The sequence below is a fragment of the Gambusia affinis genome, linkage group LG04 (assembly GCF_019740435.1).
Source record: "Gambusia affinis linkage group LG04, SWU_Gaff_1.0, whole genome shotgun sequence".
Taxonomy (NCBI): domain Eukaryota; kingdom Metazoa; phylum Chordata; class Actinopteri; order Cyprinodontiformes; family Poeciliidae; genus Gambusia; species Gambusia affinis.
In genome coordinates, this window is record NC_057871.1 from 28,987,497 (window position 1) to 29,015,402 (window position 27,906).

The 27,906-nt window shown below is 40.3% G+C and overlaps 2 protein-coding genes and 1 long non-coding RNA gene across 13 annotated transcripts in view; 2 read left to right on the top strand and 1 right to left on the bottom strand.

Moving 5' to 3' along the window:
* On the top strand, window positions 1-2,781 carry tma16 (translation machinery associated 16 homolog). Its single transcript, XM_044115723.1, has 7 exons — window positions 1-146; window positions 240-343; window positions 427-464; window positions 573-657; window positions 1,066-1,214; window positions 1,309-1,351; window positions 1,880-2,781. Exons 1-7 carry the CDS (start codon window positions 75-77, stop codon window positions 2,058-2,060), a joined length of 672 nt encoding a protein of 223 aa, XP_043971658.1. The 5' UTR covers window positions 1-74; the 3' UTR covers window positions 2,061-2,781.
* Window positions 2,180-25,737, bottom strand: march1 (membrane-associated ring finger (C3HC4) 1). Of its 11 annotated transcripts, XM_044115712.1 has the most exons (9): window positions 25,656-25,737; window positions 23,198-23,708; window positions 15,080-15,130; window positions 13,878-13,933; window positions 11,303-12,103; window positions 10,346-10,526; window positions 9,105-9,249; window positions 4,784-4,828; window positions 2,918-4,691 (listed from the first exon to the last, which is right to left on the bottom strand). In XM_044115712.1, the coding sequence occupies exons 2-9, from the start codon at window positions 23,282-23,284 to the stop codon at window positions 4,231-4,233; spliced, it is 1,827 nt and encodes a 608-aa protein (XP_043971647.1). In that variant the 5' UTR covers window positions 23,285-23,708; window positions 25,656-25,737; the 3' UTR covers window positions 2,918-4,230. The 11 variants fall into 11 exon arrangements, with proteins under 11 accessions (XP_043971648.1, XP_043971647.1, XP_043971655.1 ...); XM_044115713.1 differs by lacking the exon at window positions 4,784-4,828 and having other exon boundaries at window positions 2,180-4,691; XM_044115720.1 differs by lacking the exon at window positions 23,198-23,708 and having other exon boundaries at window positions 25,656-25,733.
* LOC122830398 overlaps window positions 25,230-27,906 on the top strand; it is a 3,267-nt gene continuing 590 nt past the window's right edge. The window contains exons 1-2 of the long non-coding RNA XR_006370520.1: window positions 25,230-25,614; window positions 25,703-25,839. This is a non-coding gene — a long non-coding RNA (uncharacterized LOC122830398). The remainder of the gene's footprint in view (window positions 25,615-25,702; window positions 25,840-27,906) is intronic.

The window sequence follows — 27,906 nt, forward strand, 5'->3', positions numbered from 1 at the left end:
ATTTGTTGAACCAAGTGACCCGGAACTCAAGAACAAAATCGCAGCAAGCGAATTCTCTTCCGGGACGTATTTCAATGAAGGACCATTTCCGTTTCCTGTTCATTTGTCAACACAAGCTCCACGCGCGTACTCTTGAGAGCGAGATGGTAAGGCAGCGTGAGTCTGCTGTGTGTTGACAGCAGCCGCGGTTAGAAAGACGGAGAACTGATGGTTGGTTTGGTTGTTTCTGTGTTCCTCAGCCGAAGGCCCAGAAGAGCAAAGCTGCGGACAAAGTCGTCCATCCGTTCAGCAGGAAAGCCGCTTACCTGAACCGGGAGGAAGTCCGGCTGAAGCGGAAGGATAGGAAAGTCAATGAGAACCAGAACCGGCGCTGCTTCCAGCTGTTTGGACCGCTTTAGGCTAATTGGCGTTTCTTTCATGTTACAGGATGAAGAGTGAAAAAGCAACACGCCTGAGCAACATAGGCGAGTTTGTGGTTTTATTTATAATAAAAAATATAAGAATAGTAATCATTGTTGTTATGAAGCTAGAGGCTTGTGAGCTCACTGTTTTCTTCCCGTTATAAATCACAGGTGAGAAGCTGCTGTGGTTTCAGAGTCAACTGGATCCTAACAAGACGAGTTACACCAAGAGAGATGCCTGTGAGGTTGTTGAAAGGTACCAGACCCGGTTCTGCTGGCTCTTCCCAGACGTTTAGTTCAATTCAAAAATACTTAATTGAGCCCAAAGGGAAATTAAATGTTGTAACTCATTAATTCCAAATTCTTCAAAGTCTTACTGTAGATGGTTATTAACTGATATTATGCGTCTATTGCGAGATAAGTATTGGTTTCTTGTCCAACCATTTATAACTGATATATCTGGATAAGTAGTTCTAGACCTTGGAGAACCTTCCATGATTTAAATGTGTCCATGTCTGAAGGATTTCTATGATCTCTGAATGTTGAGTTTAAGTCAGAGCAGCAGATTCAGAGTTACCAGCACTGCCTGAGTTCATTGGTTCTGCTTTCCTCTCCTCTCTCAGCCGTATTTATAGGGCTGATTATGTTTGTTTGGAATGTTCAGGTACCTCCACAGATTCGACTCGGAGCTCGAGCAGATCGAGTTGGTGAACGGGATCAAGGGTCGTCAGGGTCGTCTCCACAGCGCCAGAGAAGCGGCCATCAAACAGAGCGTAGAGCGAGAGCGGGCGCAGTTTGATGGCTCTGGGTTGGGTGAGTCTCTGCTGGAGACACAAAGCAGCTGTGCACATTGATATTTACAGTCAGATTCCATCTTTCCCTGTTGTTGTTTTTGTTTGTTTTTCAGAGATCCCAGACATCATCAACACCAAGCATCTGAAATTATTCAGGTCAGATTTTAAGGCACACTAATTAGACCTAACTGATCCTTTCCAAGTCCAGTTTTGATTTAACGGATCATAATGAAACACACAGTCGTGTCCTAGACTCAAGCCATCTGACCCAAACTCTTACCATCACAAAAGAGGACATTGGTCAGGAGCAAACAAGTGAGCTACCGCAACTATTCACAGTGAAACAAGCTTAATATCAGACTGAGAGGGTGTCAACCAAAAAACAAATCTCTCCTGCAAAATGCACACCTTCAAACTGCAGCTGTTCACATTGGCAAGCTGCTGGTGGGAAGTTTTACAGTCAGATGAGGAAAAATATCACCCTTTTGACCTCCATAGCTGCGTTTCCATTGACCATTTAATTGCATGAATTTGACATTTCAAAAATAAATGTGCGTAATGGAAATACGGCAATTTTGAAAAGACGTTTGTCGATCAAGTTTTGGTGCTAGGAGGCTGGTTTCTTTTATTGTCTCTCAGGTATAGAAAAAAAAAACGAATAAATTTTTTAAAATTTTTTTCCAGAGATTGGACTGGAGATCTGAAGAAACTTCCAAACATAAAAATGCGAAAAGTTTCAAGCAAAGTTTTGGACACAAAGGCTGAGACGGAGGAAAAAGAGGAGGTGGAGCATGATGATGATGATGAAGATGCTGATAGAGCAGATGAAGATGATGAAGAGGAGGAGATGCCAGAGTCTCACTAACGCCTCAGTCTGACTGGATCGCGCTGCTCTGCCACGACTGTCCACAAGATGGTGCTAGACCTTCAGATTCAGCCACCTAAACCTTTTTCGTTTGATTTAAGAACAAGAACAGCAGCAGCTTTTTGGATGTTCTACATTCATCGTTTATTGCACAGACAAAAAAAAAAGGTTTTGCATGTAACCCACAGCGTCTCCAATCAGAGCTGTGAACGAACGGTGGATTGAAGACATAAACACGCTTTGACCCCTGAACTGTGTGACCTGTGACACTGGAAATCACATCTGTAGAAAATTAGAGAAAATTAAACATTCATCCCTTTTTAAGGTTTAGACAAACACGGCTGCAATCTAACAAAAGAAAAAAACACCAACAGATGGCAACTGTAAAACCTCTAATCATATTGACATTGAAATCACTGACCTGCAGAGTAAGAACCACAAACGACAACAAAACTGCCCTAGTACATTTTCAAAGGTCGCATATTTAGATTCGGACTGGAATTCAAACTTAATGCTTTAATAATTACAAGTCTTTGGTGTCTGAAGGCCTGATTGTCCCAGAGTGTTTGAAGGTGTCGGTGTGCTTCAAGTCATGGACAAAGTCTCATATGAATTTGGATCTGGATTTTATTTAGTAGTGTCACATAAGAGAGGCTAAATTAAAACGCATCCAGAACTTTATTTTATGTTTGTATATCAAATAAAATCCTGTTGAAATGAAGGAACTTTGTGGCTGTAATGACAGAATGGTAAATATCGGTAAAAGTTTTGTTCTACATCTCCAGAGTCCTTCACACACACATTCACACACTGATGGGGGGGAGCTAGCTTGTAGCAACATCTGCCAATTTGACAGGAGGGATTTTCAGGGGCATGAATACTTCTGCAATGTAGACAAAACCAGTTAGAGGGTCTGGTCATTGTGTAAATGTGACGTTTAGAGGTGGAGGCTGAGAGGATTTGAACTAATGTACGTTTCTACACTATCATCTCCTGGATATTTCGACGATATGGCTGAAACACATACAAGTGTTTTATATCAGTCTATTGATAATTACTGATTAGTTTTTTGTTTTAGATATCTAAAATCCTGTTCCTGTTTTATCCACAGTTTTCTCTTCATGCTGATTTTTAGTTTTAAGAAGTTATGAGACACTGTGGCAAAACCTGACACTCCTGCTGCGCAAGTTACTGAACAGGTTGTTGCTAGGTAACCAATGAGTGAGCAAGTCAGTTGACCCCACTAGCCTTCAGTCTGGACTTTCTTCCAACACTGAATGTCCTCCAGTAGATTTTCTACCAGGCCAATCAGAAACAGAAAGACCCCTAACCCTTTTCTGCACTGTTTTAGATTTGCCTGTTGTTTTACCAATGGCAGCGTGGGAAGTGAACGAAAGTCGATCAGTGTGTGATTTGGTCTCTCTTCCAAATATTGAATTATCAAATGGCAGCCATCTTGTTTAGCTCTGCACTTCTCTCTTTGCAGCGGAGGACGATTGTTTACAGTGCAAACAATTTTCAGGAAGCTTCCTAGCTAGGAAGCTAATGCATTACATATGTCATGGAGAAACGTTGGCATTTGGGTAAAGTTTAAAACGTCACCCGAGTCCATGTCTCCAGGAAGCAATCGTTTCTCAACAGCCGAGAATCTAGACTATGTACGAAGCAAACAGCGTAGAATGAGGGGCTGGTTGTTACCTGGCCACCTGATGCCAGCAACTTTGCTTTGCTAGCCTGGAGCAGCTAATCCTTTGCCTACATCCTCCAGAATGCTGTGGAGTTCAGTGAATATTCTCAATATTTAATTTTCTGTCAGTTGTATTATCCATTGATATTGATCATGTGTCTATTGTGTTATGTATTGTCTGGTGTATGTGGGATGTGTGAAGCTTTATATGTGAACTCAGTCTTCAGTTTGCTAGGCGTATTTGAAGCACACTGACATCTGGTTGAACCCAACCTCAGGAGTTTTCAACTACATCATTTCTATCAGTGCAGGTTTAGAAAGTGCATACAATAACATGGCATGAACAAGCCATTAAACCACGTCTTTTCTCTTCTGTCCTCCTCTTATTGTCTCTCTTTTCTTACTGGTCTCTTGCATTTTGTCCTTTCACATCACGCCAGCTGTCCTGGACGGGATCAGTACCTAAGATTCATCTGCTGCATCTCAAAGACCAGTTATCGCTGCAGCTGAGTAGAAAGTACCACCTGAGTCTTGAATCACGTCTTGCTCTCTCGCCTGCCTCTCTGAACAGAGCAGAGCATGCAGGTCCGGCATGCAGGAGGAGAGCTCAGACGGGGTTTGGGTCTGGCGCCACCGCAGCCTCCACGGACAAGTCCGAGTCCATGTCCTGAACCGGAGCGGGAGCCAGAGCCGAAGCCGAAGCCGGAGCGATGGGAACCTCCACAGCTCCGTGCTTCCCGTTGGACATGGCGCCGGGCCGGGCCTGAGGGGGTGGTGCAGGTTCTTCTCCGGGCAGTTCTGCACCGTGATGATGCGGTTGAAGGCCTTGAGGCGGCGCCACAGCTGCAGGTAGACTTTGCACTGGATGTACATGAAGATGAGGCCGCCCATGAAGCCGATGGCCACCACAATCAGCTTGGTCCAGAAGGGCCACTCCAGCACACCTGTGGAGGCAGAGAACGTCCCAACCCGCAGTCAGCCCGGCTCCAAGGGGAGCGCTGGAGGACAGGGGGAGTGTGTGCGCAGAGCTGCTTACCCTGAGCTGAATAGTACTTGAGAAGAGAAACTCTCCGTAACTCGTCTGCAATCAAGAGCGGGAGTAATTTCTCTGTTTCTCTGAAGCTATGATTGAAAGCTGCAGTATGTAACTTTCATAATGAATATATATTTTTACATATTTGTTGAAACTGTCAATGTGTTGTGACAGTATGGTGTGAGACATACATAAAATCAAGTTCCTCAGCTTTCTCCCAGTGCCAACTAGAAACATCTAATCCATGCCCAGAGGTGGGTCTTAGCGCTGCCAATCAAGCCTACGTGTATGATGCTCAACCCTCATCTCTTTCCAATCTTGCTGTCTGCTGCCATACAGCTTCTCCCCTTCAGCAAAGCCCATCGTTAATGTTAAGGCTAGTTAGCATGGCCATCAATTTAGCAGCACCATCATGAGGATGACTGATAGCAATAAGACCCTCCCCTTGGCTCTGATTGGTTGGAAATGCTGCATTCTTTTGTTTAGCAGTAGCAGCTCAGGGAGAAGATGGAGGAGCTCAATTTTTTCACAGATTCTATCTTGTCTCATACTATACCGTGACAGTGATAGTTTTACCATTTGTTTCTTTACAAAAGTTACATACTGCACCTTTAAAGCCATTTCTAAATATATAAGCTGTGTCTAATACACAGCTTATATAAACAATGATCATATAATACACTGCATCTAAATATGACAACAGCACTTCAACACAACAAAGCACTGAGAGTCTAGTTTTTGTTTTCAACGTGGAAAAACAAGATGGAGTCAAACAGACTGGTGTTATTTTCATCAACCTGCTGAAGGACAGTCAAGTTCAGAAAATGCTCCGATAGAGAGGATCTAAAACTTAACCTTTTTGCTAACGTTTCCACAAACTGTTTCTCAAAATAAAACTAAACGACACTTCCTGCCTGCTTCTTTACAGCATTTCATTTCAGCTGAGGTCAGGAGGACTTCATCTGCTCTGAGCCTGTGAAACAGTTGCACTTCCTTTTAACAAACACCAGATGGTGCTGCACAATATTTCTGTGCTCACAGTTCCTAATTAGTTGAAAGATCTTAGACCAACATCAGGCCTCATCTCATTCTGATCACATATTTGCACAGGTGACACTTTATCATGTTTTCTCTAATCTACAAATGATCAAAAACAGCTATTTAAATCTTTTAAAAGATATCTGATAATCAGGATTGAGTGTATAAATTTAAATGATAAATTTGACAGCACTCATTAGATTGACCAATACTCTGAAGAATGAGAACATCAAAGGAACTCGGGGAAGACATAAAAAATAGATTTTTTTCTCAGATTCTTCCAAAAATAATAATAACCGCTGCGCTTAATAAAACTAATCAGTCCACCCCGGCCCGGAAGAATACGTGAAAAACCATTAAATAGAAATGGCTGGAGCTAGCGTCTCCCTGGCAACAGTAACTGCTTTTTCATTGACCATTTAATAGCACAAGTTGAGATTTTGAAAACACATTTGCTCAATGGAAACGCGCCATTTTCAAAAAAAATTCTTGTTTTTGATAAAAAGTTTTCATGAGGTGTTTTTTATTCTTTGGCTAGATTGGAATCGGTTATCCAGCAAAACTGCAATAGAGACGTTTTATTTGTATCAGAAGAGTCACGTGATCAGTGGCAAAAACCACGAAGATGACGGCAACAAGAAGTATAAGGATGACGACACAGCACATTTTTAAAGTCATGTGTGACTTTAATTGTGTTTCCTATTTAATAGAAACACTGCAATTACGAAATTGTGTTTTTTGGACATCAGGGGAAGATGCACAAAGTTTTGTGCACATTTGCTTGTAATGAAAACGCAGCCAGCGGGTTTGAGCTGCTCTTTTTCCAGGAATGATTAAACAACAAAGTGCAAAACCACTAGAGGCGAACTGAAACACCTAGAAGCCCAATGAGCGCCGACATGTTTGTGCTTTAACCCCCAGACGACCTGAACGTCCTCAGTGACGGACTAAAGCAGCACGTTGCGATGACTTGCAGCTGTTACTGACTTTTTAAAAACTGGTTACAGGTTTTACCACATTAGTGGAAAACTCATACACTGTTGACACAAGTGAAACCATCCTCCCATCCTCAACTTCTCCTTCAACAGACAGGAGGAGAAATTTAACACCCAAACCAGTTTGCAAACGTTTGAAAGCTGCTGCATGCTCACAGTCAGGTGGTTGGGAGGGTTTGTGATCATTTTTAGTCCGTGAGGAAGTGGGAAGCTTTCTGTTGCCTTTCTGATTATCATGAAAGTCTGAATCTTGACTTTTGAGTGTATTTTTTTACAGAACAGCAATTCTCCATGTCTTGCAGTTTTCCTTCATTTGAATTTTCAAAATTATTACTGAATTTTAACTTTCTCAAAAACTTTTAAGTAAATCAACTTAAAAGCTTTTTTAAGTTGATTTACTGAGCTCCGTTAATGCAATTTAATTTTCAAAATGCAACCTTTATGCTAATAGGTAAATATTCTATACATCTTCTTTCTGTGTTTGGCTGTGAGAAGGTCTGATGGGTCTCATTTTGATTAAACAACAAAACGTCAGCTGCTGTTCAGTCTTAAGCACGCTTAAAAAGTTATTTTTAAAATTTCCAGGCTTGAAAAAAATACATATATATTTAATTGAGTTTGAAACACACAGGACGTTTCTTCTTTAACTATTCAGAAAACTGACAAAATTGACACCTGGCCTTGTGAGAGAGACAGAAATCTCTTCTAAACTCTTGATGCATTCTAGAAAATTCTCTAATCTTTTAAACTTTTGTCCAGATTGTACAGAATAACATTTCAAAGGAACACCACCACAGGAGTTTCTCAGTACCAGTAAAAGGCTGGTTTTATACAGTTAAAGAATGGATAGATGTGTCCAAACCTTTGACTGGCACTACAAACTAAACACCACAATCACAATTTTTACTAAATTAGAAAAAAACGAGCAACGATTGATGGACAACATCTTTAAAGTCATGCAGTCAGAGTCAGACAGGTGAAACGTTTAGAGGTACCCTGTGATGTTTCCTCATGACGACAGTAAATGATCCAGAACTTCCTCCAAACTAAACTGACTTTAAACTGGATGTAGAGTAAATATGAAGAAAAGTAAAAGCAAATATTAGGAAGGATATTAATCCACACACACAGTTGCGAAAACAACGGCGCTCTCTTGTCAGCATTTAAATAAAACGACCTAAAAGGATGACTGGCATAAATGAAGGTAAAAGGTCATGAAATCAATATATTTTATTTGTATAGTGTTTATATAAGTATTCAATGACACTTAGTCATATTTCTTTTACCTAATTTTAATCTAGAATGTTAAGATAAATAATTGCACTTCAATGTTAAAATGCGTATAAACATGTTTGGAGTATATTAATATATGCATTCATAAGGTTAACTACATCAGTCAATATCTAGATGTAAGACTGAGGCTTTTTAGTCAGTGACCAGCTTGACCTTTAGATATTTTAGAGCTGGGAGGGAAAACTAGATTATGATGCATCATATTTTGCTCTAGGAAAACAGTTTTTGAGCCATATCACGTTTTCACAGCTGCATGTTTAAGTAAAAATATTCTGGATGGGAAAATAGAAATATCTGCAAATATTTAATATTTAACACATTAGATCAGAAACTAAAAATAAAAAATAAAAATTGGATCAGAACATCTCCAGATTTATCACATGAGAAGAAGAATTGTATCTTTTCTTTATATTTTGCTTCTAAGGAACCAGACTTTCTCCCAATCAGTTTAAACTTTGGAAGCTTTTTCACTAAGTTTTAGTTCAGTATTGATGTAAAATTAAGAAAATGGACAAGAAAATAAAATAAAGTAGACAACCTGAATCTTTCGTGTATTTAATAAATGACCAGCTGATAAACGAGCTGAAGATGAATTATCCTTCATTTGATCTGTGCGACACATTTCATGAGCTAAAGCTTCTCCTGGTTGATGCTTAAGGACGACCTTCAGAATTTTTTTTACTATTTCTCAAAAATTAAACTCCAGAAATGGAAACAAACGTCTTTGCTTTTAGACTGCTGATGACAAAGTATTAATGATCTACACTAAACTATTTCTTTGCCAAGAACGCCGACAGTTCAAGAGTTCATCCCTTGAATCTCAGAGTCGTTTGATATCTGGGTGGTTCCAAAAAAACTATAAAGAAATGACTCCAAACATTTGTAGTGTTGTTCATCTATTATTATTATTTTTTTTTAAATGAGGAATGTGTGGAAACAGCACAGGGTCCTGCTGAGGGTTTGTGTTTCAGCCTGAGGGCAGACGGGAGCGTACTGACCGTTCTTCCCCAGTCGGATCTCGTCCGTGGTTCTCTTGACCAGAATGTAGACAGACCACAACATACACACTATAGCTATGAGGTGAAACAAAACCGAACAGAAGATCTTCCTCCTCTCGCTCTTCGTCATGTGCAGCTTCTCCCACTGGAACACAGACAGAGACACAGACAGAGACAGACAGAGACACAGACAGAGACAGACAGAGACACAGACAGAGACACAGACAGAGACACAGACAGAGACACAGACAGAGACACAGACAGAGACATGGTGAGAGAGCTTCCACTTAGAACTAAAGTGCTAGTCAGTGATGTGATGGAGTGAAGAACAAAGACTTAGTTACTGCACTTACTGTAAGTACATCGTTCGTGTATCTATACTTTTCTTCAGTAGGTTTCATCGTGACTTTTCCTCCATTACATTTTACATTAAATATCAGTTCTTTCTATTCTATTCTATTAGGAAGAATAGAAAGAACTATTCTAAAAGTGTTGTGTTGTAACGCAGCACTTTTATAACGTGTTGCGTTACATTCATATCATATTGTGGTGTGGTTTTTAATTGTTTTTTAGTTTGAAAGTATAAAACGACTTATTCGAGTTAGCCAGTTAAAAAAAACAAAAACAAACAAACAAACAAACAAACAACAACTTCCGGGTTCAAGTTTTGAAACTGAAACTGGTGTCAGGAAATTAAAATATTGTTTGCTATTACATACTGTATTTCTGTGGAGTTGATGACAAACTGGAGGTAAAATGTCAGCAGAAATGATTAAAACACGCTTTACTTTGTTTTAAATAAAAACATTCAAAGATATAATCCTTCCTCTTTCTAATTTAGCATAATGGTGTTTTAACTCTGCAGGTCGTCCCTGAAATTATGAAGCACAGAATCACAAGTTCAAGTGTGAATTATGTCCGTTAAAATGCAGCAACACTCTTTATGTAGTGAAGGAAAAATACATACAACTTAATGATGTAAGACTGTTGCATTACACTGCAAAAACAAAATCTTACAAAGTATTTTTGGTGTAGTTTCTAGAGTAAATATCTCAGTACACTTGAAAATACAAAACTAAAATACAAGTGACTTTTCAGAAAGACACAGGAGTCAATAATTCCTTAACATTGATGAGAAATTATCTGTTTCATCGGCAGATTATTTCACTTACAGAACAAGATTTTGTGTGTGTGTGTGTGTGTGTGTGTGTGTGCGTGTGTGTGTGTGTGTGTGAGCTCACCTTGCTCAGAGGTTTGAGCCTGGTTTCCATGATGAAGTCAAACTTGCAGAGCTCACAGCAGCGCGTGTCGGACGACTTGATCCACTGGTTGAGGCAGCTCTGGTGAACGAAGCTCAGGCTGCCGGTGCAGCGGCAGGGCGTGATCAGTGGACAGTCCTCGTCCCCCTCACAGTGGCAGATCCTACGCAGAAACACACATGACACACACACACACACACACACATCACGAGAGGGAAACACAAGGCCCTTCAAAAGCGTTCATGCTCCTGAACCGCTTCACATTTTGTCAACTTACAACAGATTGATGAAGTGTTTGATAAATAATGCATTTCATTCGGCTTTTTTTTTTGACAGCCCAACAAAAAATATGAAATAAAAGACAAATGAAGCATCCTTAAACATTTTTAACCAATAAATAGAAAAGTGTCCACCAGCAGGTTGTTCTTCTCGGAGGGTATCTTTTCAAAAGCAGCTTTCACAGCTCTGAACTTTGACAAGGACATTCTAACATATCAAAGCATCATCTGAATCTATGCTGCTCCTGCTCTCCCTGACTGTCCAGCCAGAGGTTGAACATCTGACCCAGCCTCTTTTGTCCATATCTGCCCTATATCCAGCTCCTTCCAGCATGATGCTGCCACCACCTTGTTTCACTGGGGTTGGGGAATGTTCAGGGAGATGTGCAGCCTAGCTTTTTTTTTTTTTTTTTTTTTTCAATAAATCTCAGATGTGTAGATGAATAAGAGCCCAATTTGAATAAATATCTGTAGGTTTTGAGCTGTGGAGTTCTGCAGAGTCACTGTTCCTTTGTTACATGAAATAAAGCAGTTCTGAGAGAACATCTGGAATGGAGGTGAATGATGTTGGGGGTGTGAATAACAAGCAGCTGTTTAGTGTTTTTGTACAGTCGTCAGTGTGTCGGTCTGCCTCAAAGTCTCTTCCTGTTCACACACTAACCTGCAGACCTCCAGCTCAGAGTCGTCTGAACCGGGTCCGGCTGTGGCCCCGTGACCCTCCCCGGCCCTGCAGTGGTTCTGGGGGGTGGGCACCGACATGTCCCCGTCTCCTGAGCCCCTCTCCTGGTATCTCTTGGTGATCAGTTGCTCGCCGTCCTCCGCCAGCGAGGAGCTGTCTCTGGAGCTCCGGGACCGGCAGCCCTTCTTCTCCCCTTCTCTGCTTCGGGACCTTTGGTTCCGGGAGACGGGGCTCTTCGCTGAGCCCCTGGTGCTGTGCCGCTTCTTGAGACCGCCGCTGTCCTCCACCAGGGGCTGGTTCTCCTTCTCCTCGTCCGAGTCCACCGACTGCAGCTCCATGGCCTCGCCCTTGTCCTGCCCGGCTCCGCGGCCGCCTGCGGCGTCCCTCTCTCGGCTGCTGACGCTGCGGCGCCGCGCTCGTCTGGCTTTCTCTTTGCTCCAGCTGCGGGCTTCCCGCCCAGCCTCATCCTCGGTGGAGGAGTCGGACTGCGGCGCGCCAGAGCGCCTGAGGCGGGGAGGAAGCTCCTTGCGGTTTCTGAAGGAGCGCTCCCGCTTCTCGCCCAGCTCGCTGCGGTCGGAGCTGAGGCTGCGGTCGCTCTGCTCCTGTTTGCCGCTCAGGTCCACGCAGTCGAAGGTGGAGCAGCTGCTCCTCTTGCGGCGGTGCCGTCTCTTCTTCTTCTGGGCCTGGGCCGTGCCGGTGACTGTCATGGCAGAGGGATTGGGTTTGTGCTTGCTGGGCTTGCGGGACTCAGAAATATCATCTAAGCGGGTCGGCTGGCCAGAGCTGAGCACACAAACACACAGATGAAGATGGACATGAACAAACATGGAAACAGCAGATGGAACAGAGTGGGGGGGGGGGGGGAGTTATGAACTGAATGTGCAAAAAAGAAAAAACTGAAGGAAACGAGAAATAAAATATTCAGCGGATTTTTGAGAAATTGATGATTTGGATGTTGGCACTCGATAAAATATAATTTCCTTTTTTTTACTGATTTCAAGTGGTTACTGTATGATGTTTTTATTATGCAAGGCACTTTGAACTACCTTGTTGCTGAAATGTGCTACATAAATACACTTTATTGATTGATTGAATGACTGATAAGCTTCTGTTGAATTTCTACCTTAAATGAAAACAGAGGAGACTGTTTTCCTGTGAAAACGTAAGAGGAGATGCTACAGAAGCCAAGCAGCCTCTCCTCCTGCCTGTTCGGGGCGTTGCTGCCCTGCAGAGCTTCAGAAGCTTGTTGCACCTGTCATTTTTTTCTCCTTTATCAAATTACAGCCACAAACCTCAATGCATTTTACAGGGATTTTATGTGACAGACAATCACAAAGCATAACTTCATTAAAAAGAGGAAGGAAAATAGAGGGTTATTACAAATAACTACCTGATAATAAAATAACACAATAAAGACAAAACTAACTTACAAGTAGCCTTTCAGCAAAATGTGAGTTTGTTTTAAGTCAATAATTTCTTAATGTGGATTACAAACTAGTTCCACAGGCAGATGATTTCACTTATATTATGGGAAAAATGTCTTGTTATAAGTTAAACAAACCTGCCAGAAGAACTTTTTCTTTTTCACCAATATTACAGAATTACTGACTTAAAACAAGCTCCTATTTCTTGCTGAAAATTTACTTGTAAGTTAGTTTAGTCTTAATTCAAATGCATTAAAACAAAACTATGATCTTTGCACCAGAAACCAGACCAAAATACTTGGCGAGATCTTGTGTTTTTGGAGTGCACTGAACAGTTTCTATTTACATCCTGAAGAAAAGCTTCCCCACAGCATGATGCCGCCGCCACCATGGATTACTTCGATGATGTTGTGTTCAGCCACATGCTCTGTTTGCCCAGCCTGCAGGTTTAGTTAGAGCCTTGAGTTCTCAGTTTAAGGCTGGTTGTCCAACTAATGTTCAGATTTATACTGAGGTTAAATTAAACACATATGTGTTTCCTGAATTTCATGCAACTGAGTGCAAGTCACATTTTTCAGCTTTCATTGTTTTTTGTAAAACCTATTTTCCAACCGTTTCACATTCATAGACCACTTTGTGTTGGTCTTCAAAAAAAAAATGTAAAAAATAAATAAATAAAAATCTTAATTGGTGCAAATAAAACCTGATGTTCCTGCAGAAACGTTTGTCTTCTGTTCTGATAGCCTGTTATCACAGTCTGTCCATATTCACTCTTTGAAAACAAATGTTAATATCCTGAGCTGTTCCTGGGCGGGATGCATATGGTTCCTCCGCTCCACAGATCAAGCAGCAGAAGTTACAGGCTAAAAACCAGAAGGAGAATCTCTGATATGGATAATGAATAATTATGAAGTGAGAAGAGGACGGGACATAAAAGGTTCAAACACGCACGCATTTCCTGTTTTCCCTGAAAGGACCACAAACTATCACTCAACAAGCTCTCATATTCCTTTTCCTTTTCCTCATTCCATACTGATCCCGACTCCATGTCATATAATAACTCCATTTATTTTTGCATTTTCAGATGCAGGGCCCTTCCTTCCTCTGCAGCAGCAGACAGCCGTCCGTCTTACCTGCAGATGTCCTGAGCAGACGGGGTCGTTGATGCTCTTGAAGCTGTGTTGCTGACCTGAAAGGGATAAGAAGAAAAATAAAGCTTTTATTTTATGCTTATTTTCTTCTCCAACAGTCTGCCAGGTATTATCGTTCCATATTCATATTATCAATGCACCAAAAATACTATTTTTATTATTTTATTAATTTACAACTAATCTTCTCATCTGAAATCATAACACTAATCCAAACTGGTTGGTTTCCAGGTACAGACCCAACTCTTAAGCATGCTCAGCGTTGCCACTTGTTAAGCATGGTGGTGGTGGCATCATGCTGGTTCTTTGACAAGTAGGTGTTTCAAAGAAAGGGAATGAAGTCATAAAGAAAAGCTAATACAGCCTTCAAACTAAATGAAAACACAGATAAAAGCTGGCAAACAGTAAACTTCTGAAATGACTCTAATCTTAACGTATCATAAATTTGTGAGCTGTGCTTAAAATCCAGGTCCAGTCCAGGAATCCAGTCAGTTTAAAGGGCCAGTACCGATTCTGACAGGAAGAGTGGTACCGTGTATAGCCAGGGTGTTGCTGTTGGCAACAAAAAGCCTGAGGTCGCGCTGCATCAACCCCTAATGAGTACAGGACTGTTTACGTATGTGGGCCTGTATGAATACTTCTGAGCCTCTTTGAACAAACTATAATTTAAGACTTGCTCAGTCTGTGCTTGTGTTAAACATGTGACTGCTTTTTCACTCATTTTGTACATCATGACACGCTGCTCCTTCTTGTCTTAGGCAGCAGTAAATGTTGCAACCTAAAATCTTTCTTCCCAGCAGACAAAAATGTCTCTAAATAACAGATAAAACTAGATCTAAACCTGAAAGACTCACTGCTGCCATTTCAAAAGATTAGCAGAGTCTGACTCACTGGAAGAGAAATACAAAAGGATGGAGAAGGGGGGAGGTGACTCAGTGTTCTTCAGATGTATTCTGTGATTTTATGCAACATCTTTGGATTTGCGACATTGTGTCACAGAGATGTTAGTAGCTTCTTTTGAATTTGATACAAAAATCATTTATTAAAGAACACAAAGTGTCTCCTCAGAGAGCCATTCAGCATAGTCTGCTAGATTATTAGCCGACGTCAGATGGGGCCTTGACACAGGCAGGTAGACATTATGACGTCTTTAACTGATAAGGCTTTATTATTTGCACATTTATTACCTTGGAAATGTTGCTGGACCGACTGCCAGAGTGCCCAGGAGCTTTCCTTCCCTGCAAAGAAGACAAAGGTAACTGAGTCACTAGGGAACATAAAACAATACATTCATTTCCTGACAGTTTTCTTGAGATGCCGAGTTAACCAGGCCTAAGTTCCAAATCTTCGCCTCGTAATGTTGCTGGCCCAGACGGAGCTCGACATATACGTTTCCAGAACGAAAACAATTACCATCAATTCTAAACTACCAAAAGAATCAGTGATATTTTCTACGGAAGCCGGGAAAGACTTTTTTCCCTGTGGCTTATGTTAATTACCCATTTTCTCGAGATAACGAGTTGATTTCCCAAATGTTTTTTCCAGATAAGTTAATTTGCAGATGGTTATTTTCTCCATAAAACGAGCTAACTTCCCATTGTCTCAAGATAAGTTAATTTTCCTACGGTTTTCTAGATATAACGAGTTGTTTTTCCTGTTTTCTGTATGTATCATGTCCTGACAGTTTTCTTGAGATGCCGAGTTAACCAGGCCTAAGTTCCAAATCTTCGCCTGGATAATTTTTTGTGCTTATTTTAAATTGTACGAAGTTCTTTCGATGTCGTGTGAATAAATATATTTGCCCATTTCTCCACAACAGGAACTTTTCAATTTACCGTCTACAGTCTATAACAATCTGTTAAAATTTTAATTAAACGGAAGAAAACAAGTTAATTGCAACGGCGGGAGTCAAATTACCGTAATAACTCAATATTGGCTGGAAAGCGCAACGCGTCCCCTTTCAGAAACCGTTGGAATTTTTCAGATAGCGCAAAGTGTCGCATAGTTACGTTGGCTTGGAAAAACAAACACACACACCAATCAGCAAGACATGAATGGCGTGCGTGTGTGTTAAATGTGATTTCATCCGTTTGCATTTGAAGGATAACTCGTCATCAGAAAAATTGCGGAGTCGTCCGCTCTCGGCTTCATGCCTGTAAAAATATTAATTGCAAACCAGAAGACATAAATCCACCTGATTTTATAACCAAAACAAACTTCAACCTTTAAAACTAATTTGATCAGGAAAAAATGAAATCAAAATGTGTGAGCCATTAACACGAACTTGCAAACAAGATCCTAGTAATTGCTCCCAAAAATGAAAAAGTGGATGAAAAACAAACTAATGTTCAATCTGACCGCCTTTTCACACCTCCCGTTTCTGCGGTGTTGCCTGACCCTGCTGTAGTTACAGTTTTAAAATCCAACGTCGGAGGTCACATGTCTTCACAATTTCACCGTGATCCGCTCTAAAGCCACGAATCCTATTAGCCGTTTGTCCAGCTCCAGGGGCACCACGCTGCTCATCAGGGGGTTGCTATTTAAAGGCAACTTAAGAAAGTTTACCCCGAACAGCGATCGCTCAGACCTTGAACAACACCATCGCCTGATCAACCGTCAGCTCCTCACTGCAGGAGTTAACGGTTCAGGATTTAGGCGATTACTTTAACAGACTGGGTCTGCTCCGTGCTGGATCAGTAGAAAATATTTATAGCACTCAGCCACGGAGAAAAGTCAGGACACCCTCTGTTGGTAGTTTGGGTTTTAAACATATCCACTTTCTGGTTTTTAACGGGTTCGAAAACATATTCCACCCTAATATCATTTATTAAACTCACCTGAAGCCAAGGACAGGCTTGAGTTTTGATTCAAAATCATTTTTCAGCTCCACTAACAGCAAAAATACATTTGTATAAAACAAAAATGTAAAGAAACGTTTTCTACTGTTATTTTGTCTTTATTAACTCCCAGAGCAGATTAGCTGAACAGAAATCACAGAGTGTGTGTTGAGAATTTGGGTTGTTTTGAACAGCCAATCAGAGGGCAGAATGAAGTGAAGTGGATGACTGTTTAGGGTCTAGTTAATCAGTGAAATCATTGGAATTTGTTCAGGTCATTTTTGCCTGAAATAAAATTTGAGTTAATGATGTGAAACATTTAACTCTGCAGTAGATAACTTTATATGAAACATATGTGTTTACAAAATAATCACTGTCACAGATAATCAGGAAAAAAGTGGGGGGAAAAAGAGGACCTCTACCTTTTCCCAGAATTCCCACTGTCAACTAGAAACAACCAATCAGAGGCGGGTCTTAGTGCTGTCAACCATGCCTCCCATCTCCTTGTTCTCTGCTACCATACAACGTCTCCCCCTCAGCAGTCTGCCATGAATGCTCAAGCTAGTTTGCATAGCTTGAGCTATAAGTAACAGTTTTGTTACAACTCTTGTAAGGTGAGTTGTTTCTCTGCCATTTAGCAGCATACATAAGTTGATTGACAGCGCCAAGTCCCTCCTCCTGCCTTTGATTGTTTCATGGCCATTTCATCAGACAGCAATAACAACACAGGATGGAGGAGACCAATCTGTTCCTGGATAATCTGTCTCATACTGTCATAACATAGTGAGTGTTATTTATGTAAAAAGAAAACAAAAAATTCAATAACAGTTAAGTACTGCAGTAAATCTGAAGTGTGATTGACAAAAGCCCAGAAGAATTACGTGACCTGCATTCAGGGGTGATATGATTCCAAAACCACTGTGGGCTTCTGAGTACTGAGAACACAGATCAGGGAATGAGTCACATCTGCTCAGAAACAAACCACAGGCAGAAAGTAAACATGTTATCACCCCACATATCACCATATTACACCCACACAGGGCAGTCATGTTGGCTTTGGAAAAATTCTTGAGGTTTTTCTACAGAATGAAAACCAACAAGATCCTGAGATTGAGCCTTTTGTGGCAAACAATATATATCTTTAGTGGAAAAAACTAAAGTAAAAAAACCCAGATTGCTTCATAAACGACAGAATAAAAGTGGCAGTTTTTATGAAAGTGCTTTTCTAGAACACAGGTTTATCTACAATTTACAATAACTTTTCAGAACTTTGATCCAATAAATCAGAGAGAAAAAAATAATAGAAAAATGGTGTTTCGAAAGTTTCCTATTGGTGGCGATGGTGACGTATATCTATCAGCGAAAATCACTGAAACAAACAGGACACACTCCGTCGCCATGTTCTAAGCTGATCAAAGGATTTTCTGATAGCCAGCTGCCTTTAAACCAGCCGTCCTGTTAGGAGTGAGAGCGAGAGTTGCGGTCAGCCGACACCTCCATGTATCAGAGGTTTGCGCTTCTATTTTCTTTTCATCAGTCAGAGATCAGTTTCCCCTGATGAGTCAGAAGAAAAGTTTCTCCACTCAACCATGAGTGGAGAAAGTTCGGTTCCACGTTGGTGGAAATTTTCAACGCTCTCATTGACGAAAGTATGAATTGTTGCTGTGGTTTACAGGCAGCCATTTTCTTCTGCACAACCAATAATACATATCACAAGATTTACCAACATATACGCCAATGACAAATCATTTGTATTTAATCAGTTGTAAATTGGATCAAACCTGGACTTCCCTTGCAGAAGAAAAGTCGTGATCAAATACTGAGAAGAACTTTGCAATGTGTTGCAAGTTTCTTTTTAAAATGTAATATGTTTATTTTGTAGCTCTGCTGTTTTTTTGTTGTTTTTTTTTGGACACAAAAGTATTAAGATGGTTGCTCATTAGTCAGAATTATCATCCGCAAGAAAACTGTAGAAAGTTTAGCAACAGCATGAGGCCGGAGCGGCCTCTGAGTGCTATGATACAGATCTGCTTCATGGGGTTTTGTTTCATAATCTGCACCTAATAGAACAATTATTCTGCACTACATACAGATTCTTTATTAAAACAGAGTTTGAGTTCATACTTGTCTGTAAAAAAAAAAATAACAGAAAAAGTTTTACTGACATCTAAACAAGAACAATCTTGGTTTAAAATTGTTTAGATGCCAGATAAGTTGTGAAATGGCCCTTTATTATTAATTATTGTTATTATTATTACCATTTTAGAACTGTTGTACATTGACTGAGAGGAGTGAATCCCAGTGGGTGGTGTGACCAAACAGGAAACAGGAATCCTCTCACCAATAAATCGAAGTGAAATGTGACAGTTTTAGGAAAGTCAGACAGACCTAACTGCACACACATAATCCATAAAACTATAAAAACAAAACAAAACAAAAAAAGCAAACAAACACAGACACACATGCTAAAGCTCTCATCTTCTCACTGACATAATTACTGAGAGGTCTCACACATTTTTTAGCTCATGCCCCCTGGGTTCAACATTTTAAAGTTATAGAAGCACCGCAGAGACTGAAGGTTCTCCAGATGCAAAGACTCATCATTGCCCCTCCCCCATCTGTTGCTGGGACTGTCTATTAGCTGGCTCACAGGAGGAAAATGCACTTTTTTGCTTATCAGAAATCCAAGTTCAGCTGTTAGGAAAACATTTCCATCTGCCTCGAAAAACAGATTGTATATAAGAGTGGGATTCTCTGCATAAAAGAAAAAAAACAATGTATTTTAATATATGAGCTGCAGTTGCTGGTTGCCTGACAGCACACTTTTGTGTTTAAGATAAAAGCAAACAATTTAAAAGATATAATTATTCTAACCGTGGAGGGAATAACTTATTTTTAGGTTTAAATAAAAAGCAGTTAAGTTGTAACTCCTGTAGATCAGAGAGACGTCTGGCTGTCAGAAACATGAAGCTGAATTATTTTCACCAGAACAGGCCTGTCATTGTTTTCTCTTACTCTGCCCTGTAATGTCACGTTTTTCTGCTGGTTTACTGTTTTAATGTCCTTCCCATTATGTAAAGCACTTTGAATTACCTTTAGTAAGATGAGTAGTAAGTGGAACATTGATCAACATTGTTTGCTTGATGATGGCATTTGACAAAATGTAATGTTTTGTTGCTGGTTTCATAATTGATGACTGTATAATGTTTTTATGATGTAAAGCACTTTGAACTGACTTGCTGCTGAAAATATGCAATACAAATAAAACCGCCTTGCCTTGGAAATTTGCTTTTTTACCCCCAATTTCTCTAAGTACCCAAAGTTTTTTGGTGGTAATAAACTTCCTTCAAAATAAAAGTTAATCCAAGAAGTAGCATGAAGATAAATATCCACATTTCCACAAAAAAGCTCTTAAAACCCTTCTGCTCGCTTACTCTTAGCCTGTCAACAGAAGTTTTTGTGATAAAAATAATATTGTTGCTTTGAGACCGTTTTCAAGTAATATAATAGTAATGGAGATAAGAATGCAAGAACACATTAAAGATCAATGAACTTTAAGTTCTAATGAACATTTATCACTGGAACTGGCATTTTAAATATCCAAAATTAACAAAACAACAGAAACAACAAATAAAATGAATTATGTAAACAAAACTGTCCTTCCAAAAAATAAAAAAATAAAAATAAAGGCTCGTTGAAACCAAAATCATCCACTTTTTAGTAGGAAAAGAGAAAAACAACAGATCATGTTAATAAAAATAAATGTATAATGTGATTGATTTATTGAATATTGCAACAGGCCTAGCTCAACAGATACCTACACTACTCAAAGCTTCCAGCACTACAGATGCACAATGAAAGTAAACACCAGCTGGCGACCACTACAGAACAATTCAAGAAAAAAAAAAGAGAATGTCAAAAAATTATGCTTAAAAAAACAAAAAAAACCTCACCGCCTCATCAGTTCTGGAAAAACAGAACTGCAGAAGAATAATAATTTCAGAGTAAACGTGTTCCTCTTACCTGCGTCTCCGCTCCTCTGAACGCCTGGTTGTGAGGCACAGAGAGGACTTTACACAGCCTGTGTGTGGACATGTGCTGGTTAGTGCTGAGGGGGATTAGGTGCTGTGGCATGGACCGACGGATAAATTCTGGTTCCACCTTCAGCCGCATTTAGATGGGCACCCGGGAAGCACCGTTTGTATTTGTGCAGCATATGTTTGAATGAGCTTTAGTTTTAAGGAATGATGAAAGTTTGGAAAAAGAAGCAGAGCTACAATCTGCTGCCTTTCTAACAGGTGCAGATCTTCATAGTTTAAAGTTGCAGTTTGTAACTTTTACAGGAACAGGTTTTTTCTCTATTTATAAAAACTGTCACCAAGTAGTGACAGAATAGTATGAGACAGATAATTGGAAACAAAAAAAAAACAAAACAAACAAACAACAACAACAAAAATCGATCCCCACCTCCTCTGTAAGCAGAAACGGACCACTCCCGGTCAAAAACAACCAATCAGAGCTGGAGGGGTGGGTCTAGGTGCTGCCAATCATCCTCCTGTATGATGCTCAGTGTGCTAATTGTGAACAATTTCCCACTGATAATGATCATTGGTGGTCATTCTAACTAGCCTTAACTGTGATGGCAGGCTATGCTGAGGTGAACCAGCTGTAGCTTAGCACAAAGCTAGTGGGAGGGGGTGAGCCCAAGATTGACGTTACCTTCATTTGCTATAAAATGCTGTATATGTCAAATTTGACTTTGTAATTTAACAAGTAGAAATTGGGCCTCTGTTTCTACGCTTCTTCCGAAACTCCCCCTTCAGGAAGACGTCACAACATGGCTCCTCTATTAGCCCTTTTCAACTTTTTTTTTACCAGTGTTGCTTTGAGAAGTAGCTCCTTAAAAAAAGCTCAGTTCCACCAGATGTTTGCTACTTGCTGCTGGCTAGTCTGAAGGAGCTGCGTAAGGGAGAGCTGTTCTGTGAGGCAGAAGCTTGGAAAGCGCAGCTCAGAGGAGAAATTTAATCTCCAATGTGGCACCAGGCTCCTCCAAGTGTTTTGCACACCTGAATGGTTGCAATAGAGATTTATCAACCATGCATGAAAGAATCAAGGCAACATTCCAGGTATGTTTTTGAGGATGAATAACTTTATAACATGGTGTAAAGCTCAAAATAGCACATTTTACATAAAGCTGTCCCTTTAAATGATACAGCATAAATGAGATAAAAATGGATAAGAATAATAAACAAAATATTGTCTCAGAGGAAATATGACAGTAAAAGATCACTGTAGCCATGAGGAGTTAATATTTTTACTACTTTCTATTATCTTCAGTTTGTTCTTCTAAAAATCATAAATCACCTAAATATTACTCAGATGTGTGAGCAGTGATCCAATAATCACATAACGTTAGCTCATGCTAAGCTATGCCAACTCTCTGTCTGCTCTCATTCATTTGCCTCAGTGTGCTCAGTGCTTGAAGTTGCTGTCATTGGAGGGAGTCTCAGTTTACTGTGTGATTCAGGTCATAACTGACTGCACATGTAACAGGATTTCATGTTTTTCTAGAATATGTTTCATTTTTTATTTTCTTGTAAAATGTATTTTCGCTAAAACACAAGAAACAATATAGTAGCAGCTTAAGCAAAACGAACAAACCTAAGCAAGAACTCAGCTAGTGACGTCATTGGTCCAAACTCTAAATCGGCAACCAATAGGATCAGCCGCCTGCTGTTGGAGGGAAAGCGAGAGCTAAAACCTGGGAACCAGGACAGGAAGTTATTTTTAGTCCATTGTTGTCTGCGAATTGTCTTAGCCAGTTTAAAAATACATTTTAATCTCTGACTATTTGGCCTGCTTGAAGACAAAAGTACACAGAAGTAGGTTGGGATTTGCATCAGCAGTTATGAAAGCCCTAAATATTCTTTAGCAGCTTTGCTATCCAACAGTCGGATGTACCTTACTTCTGCGCTGACATGTGATATCAAAGCTACAGAGTGAAAACGCATCGAGCCACCCTGCACTCTGATCTTGAAACAAATGAACCACATCACAGTGTGTATCAGGAGCACCATCAGCAGAGCGTTAAGAACCAGGAACTCTGTGACCTCAGGTTTCCGCTGTGCTGCCACACAAAATCACTTTGTAGCTTCATGCATTTTTAATGAAGCTACAAGCTTCATTAAAGGTTTCTTCAAGCAGAGTTCTTTGACACTCTGGAACTACTTTGTTCCGAGTCGCGATAGGGCCGCTGCCGTCTTAAGACTGCGAAGGTTTCCATGCATCTCCATCACACAAGAGAGTAAGAAGTAGTCAGCTGATACCGAAGGGAAATAATAATAAAAAAAACAAACATACAGAACGTGTTCTAGATTCCTGCCAGCAGGAAATCCAGAGGACTGAAACGTGAGTGGACTCAAACTGTTCTGTGAGTTCTGCTGGTGTTGGTGCGGGTCAGGATCTCACCTCGTTCTTTTCTTTGGAGCGAGAGGCGCTCTTTCCGTTGCCGGCCGTCTCTCTCGCCGGGACCACAGTTATCTGCTGTACTGGCATGCTGCTGTTTCCAGGCAACGCTCCGGTGCTACTCCCGCAGCGTTCCCAGCATTCCCATCACGGATCGCCTCCCCGCTCCTGGACCGGAGGCTGCTGTTTGGAGAAAACCAGACGCCGGCAGCCGGATTGCGCTCCCTTATCGGCCCAATCCGGATCATCGGAGGGATGGAGACAAAACGGGATCAGGTCACCGAGGCAACACGGAGACAGTTCTGAGGATGGTGGGGTGTGAGGTCGTCATGGCGACTGGGGAACTACTCAACAGTGCGTGCCGTTCGCTCCCGTTCGTCCACCACCCCCTCCACTTCCAGTAAAGTGGTAAACAAGACAGCAGGGATGGCGTGTGGTGTTGTGACGCGTGCGTCTGTGAGCAGTCTGTGGCCGTGAGGAGGAGGAGGCGGGGCTAAGGACTCTGTCGTGCTTCCTGTATAACAGGCATAAGGTTCACGAGGATTAAGGCTTAGACTAACCCCAATCTGCTCCTCTGACCAGCGGTGGAGCTAATAAGCTTACACAACTTGTTCACATGGACAGCAGTCTCACACACACTCACACACACTCTCTCACACACACACACACACGCACACACACACCCACGCCCACACACAGACTGCCCAGACTCCCTGCGGTGCAGCAATATGCTGACAGACATTAAACACCTCCTCCCTCCTCCAGGTTAGAGAGAGGAATACAGGAACATCCAACTGGACACAAAGTGAAAAATTAACCCAATCAGAGAGTCCTGCTGAAGTGTGTGAAGATGATGAAGGGTGGATCCATCTTTGCGACTGCGTCAGGTCATGAGGATTGTGACTGACATAACAGGAACGTGGGAGATTTAAAGGGATGGCTGACACAGCAGTGGTCCCGGGGTTGGGAGGCATACACTGTCCCAAAAATAAACAGACGTAAACATTGTCACAGTTTGACTTTTACAAATATTACTGGTTCTGAGTAAACCCAAGGTTCTCAAACTTCATGTTCAAACATCAAAACTGGATATCGAGGAAAAGGTCCGGAACAACTGGTGATGAGCAAATCACTTCTATTATTTTCTTACGACCCGCTGATAAAATGTATGTTTTTTTATGAGAACTGAGAGGTTTTTGACCTGAAGCTGCTCTAATGTCTGACAGTGAACTGAAATTGAATTGATTAAATTCTATGATGTAAAATTGACTGAGCTTGACATCGTATTATAATGATCAAAACAAAAACATATCTGGAGTGTTGGTTTGATTCTTTGACGCATGCTTGAGGAATCCATGGCAACCGTGTGCAACATGCCTGGGTGGACCTAGCTCCGCCTACAAGGACAAAACTCCTCCTCACAGCTGCAGCTTCCCCATCACAGAGCAATAAAAATACAGGATAATAATAATAATAATAATAATAATAATAATAATAATAATAATAATAATAATAATAATAATCATAATCATAATCATAATCATAATAATCATAATCATCATCATCACAAGGTGTAAAACAGCATCTGAAACTCATGACTTTAAAACGTACGAAGTAAAGAAAACCAACGTTTTTCTGGAATCACTTATTTGTGCTAAAACTTTGTTTTCTCATCTTTTGGCTGTTTTTTTGTTGTTGTTTTTTTTTACAAAAGAAATTGAAACAAATTGTCTTTGTGACAGGCTGCTGTTAAAGATCTTTTTATTATTATTATTATTTTAACTGGTTTTCTCTGTGTGTGTATTCTCAACACTAGTGACTCTATTCAGATTTGCAACCTGTTTTCTGTCTGAATAATCTCCAGATCAAAAGCCCTCAGACTCTCCAGCGCATGCATACAGACACACGTCGATGTGCAGAGAGATGCAAATTTACAAAACCCCAGAAAGATAAAAAGAGAAGTCCGTGTGAACTCAATGTGCTTTAATGCTAAAAAAGCAAACTTGTCAAAACTTGTGGTCACCAATTGCACAAACGCACTTTGGTGCAAATCCTCTCAGCACATCAGCAGCAGCTTGCAGAGCAACAGGACAGATACCAGAACCTTAAACTTTAAAAGAACAAAAAAAAAAAACCCAAACTGGTTTTACTTTTGCTTTAGGATCCTCAAAACTCCCAGCATTGAGTGAGAACTCAGCTTTGAGTTCAATCGTCCGTTTTAACACATCATCACAGTGAGCCACAGCTCCCCATAAATAATTAGAGTTAATACGACGCCCCTTGAACTTGACACCTTTTGATGTCTGTGAGCTCTTCACAGCCCTTGCAGCAGCGTCAGAGAAAGGAAGGGAGAAAGAGGAACACAAGGCAGAGAGAGCAGCCGCTTTGTGATCGGCTGATTCTCCCCCGTGACACAGCAGGTGAGTGTTTAACTCTGATTAATGTGATGGTGGGACCTCACCTTTGTGCAGCGCTGCTGATTTCAGTGTTGTCACTGTGAACACACAGCCGGGGAGGAGGCGACTCCGGCTCCATGGCCTCCCTGTTCACCCAACTCGAGGTGTGGACCATCATGTTCTCCATCCTGGTTTTTGCGCTCTTCACACTCGCTGGGATGATCAGCGAAGAATGTCCGTACACTGAAGGTGAGGCTGCCGGGAAACACACACACACACATGTGTTGAGTATGTGTTGTTTTTTTTCCCAAACCCCCCAAAATATCCATACCCTGGCAGATTTAGATTTAATCTAAATTCAACCAAGAATTTAGTTTTTTTATATATAGGAAATGAGATAAGCAAGTAAAAAAAAAAAAAAAGCAATGCACAGCAGCAATATTGAAAAGAAAAGATTTTTAAATATGTCATAATTTCCATATTGCTTAAATAAAGAAAATCAGATAGGAAGCAATTTATATGGAAACCTGTTTCTTGGCATCACAGCAGTCAAACTTTTCTCATGTATTTATTTAATTTATCTTTGGTGATGAATGTCCAGGTCATTATGCATGACATTTAAATTACTGAAGAGAAATATGAAACACGTCGGCAAAACAAAAAGGTAACTTTAAATCTAAAACCTCCGGGGGTAAGAATATTAACTGTAACTTAAAGTTACAGGGTAATAATAATAAATCCGACATATTATGTCAATTCTGCAAATCATCCAGAATTTAGATGGATTTTTAATAAAAGAAGAAAAGGAAACGCCTGAAACTTCAAAATGAATTTGCCCATGTTTTTCTGGAATATACTTTGTTTTTAAAGTTTTATTCAGCATCAGGCATAAATAAATTGCCAAACGTTCGTATAAAATAGCCTGCACAGTATTTAACTTATTTTCTACTATATCTGTCTGCATGTTTTAATTTGCCTGTTGCTTTGCTGCTGGTATATCAAATTTTCCCAACTGTGGAAAAAAAAAAAGAAGATATTTCTACTCTAGTAAGTAAAAGTGCCGATGTCAGGGCAGGAATACAGAGAGAAACGGTACAGTTTGTGTAGTTAAAATATGAATATATGTGTTGTTGTGCAACATTTGATTTGGTTTGACTATAAATTACTAATAAGTGCTGCAGGCCATTAAGGAAATCTACACCATGTCTGTTTCAAATGGTTAATCTTTCTGGTCTTCCAGTCAGCAGCAAATGTAGATGAGATGTTCATGATTTGACATTGGACTTTGTGCTACGTGAAGCACTAAATTGCTGATGCGTTTTATGGTTTTCTGATGGTAAATGGACTGAACTTATCTAGCGCTTTTCCAGTCATTTTGACCACTCATAATGCTTTACACTAGAGTCACATTCACCCATTCGCACTCACAAACACATTTATACACCGATACGCAGATCGGTAGGCAATTTGGTGCCTTGCCTAGAGGCACATCAACATGTGGCAGGAGGAAGCTAGAATCGAACCTACAACCTTCCAATCGCAAGACGACTACTCTACCAAAGAGCCACAGTCGCCCTATGTGATAGTTGGAAAAGTTGAAGATTTGCTGAAAAAAAAATCTAAAATTTTGAGCTTGATCTCAGAAATGTTCAAAGAAGAAAATAAGGTAATATATAAGTTTGAAGAGTCTATAAAAACCTCAAGAACTTTGAATTTGGTCTCAAGAATTTATTAGAAAATACTCTGAGTATGAAAAGTTGACAATTTTCTAAAAAAAAATAAATAAATAATCAAGTTTGAGATCTAAAAAGAAAATTCTAGAAAAAAACATGGGCATTTGTGAGTACTTTTAAAATATAATTTTCCAAGTTTTGTTTCTAGAAAATTGTTTAGGTTTTTGGTAGACGTTTCTTTCTGCCACTGTCTACAGCGGCCTAATATGCCGTCATAGTGAAAACTTTAGAATACATTACAGCCACAACGCTGCGTCTCAATGCTGCAGCTGTACAGAATACAACTGAGCTGGAAACACCAGCTGCTGCTGCTGCTGCTGCCGCTGCCCAAAAAATGCTACTTTATTGGATTTATTCACTGCAATAAATGTTTCATGGCAGTGAGGGCAACAAAACATTTTTGTCTCGTTAAAGGTGCAACATGAAATAAATGACAGAAAACAATTACAGTATTAATTATTCGACTGCACTCACAAACAATAGAACTGTGAATATGAATATTTCCTTCTATTGTTTCAAACCCAGATGCAAAATAACATTTAGTCAAACTATTTTAAAAGCCTTAAATTTACTGCGACATAAA

Coding starts and splice junctions, on each gene's coding strand:
- march1 (XM_044115712.1), bottom strand. CDS start 23,284: ATGCCAGTACAGCAGATAACTGTGGTCCCGGCGAGAGAGACGGCCGGC. Junction 12,104..13,877: donor TCTGCTCAGGACATCTGCAG/GTAAGACGGACG, acceptor TTGTGTGCTCAG/CTCTGGCCAGCCGACCCGCT. Junction 10,527..11,302: donor TCTGAGCTGGAGGTCTGCAG/GTTAGTGTGTGA, acceptor GTTTCTGCGTAG/GATCTGCCACTGTGAGGGGG.
- tma16 (XM_044115723.1), top strand. CDS start 75: ATGAAGGACCATTTCCGTTTCCTGTTCATTTGTCAACACAAGCTCCAC. Junction 658..1,065: donor GCCTGTGAGGTTGTTGAAAG/GTACCAGACCCG, acceptor TGGAATGTTCAG/GTACCTCCACAGATTCGACT. Junction 1,352..1,879: donor AAGCATCTGAAATTATTCAG/GTCAGATTTTAA, acceptor ATTTTTTTCCAG/AGATTGGACTGGAGATCTGA.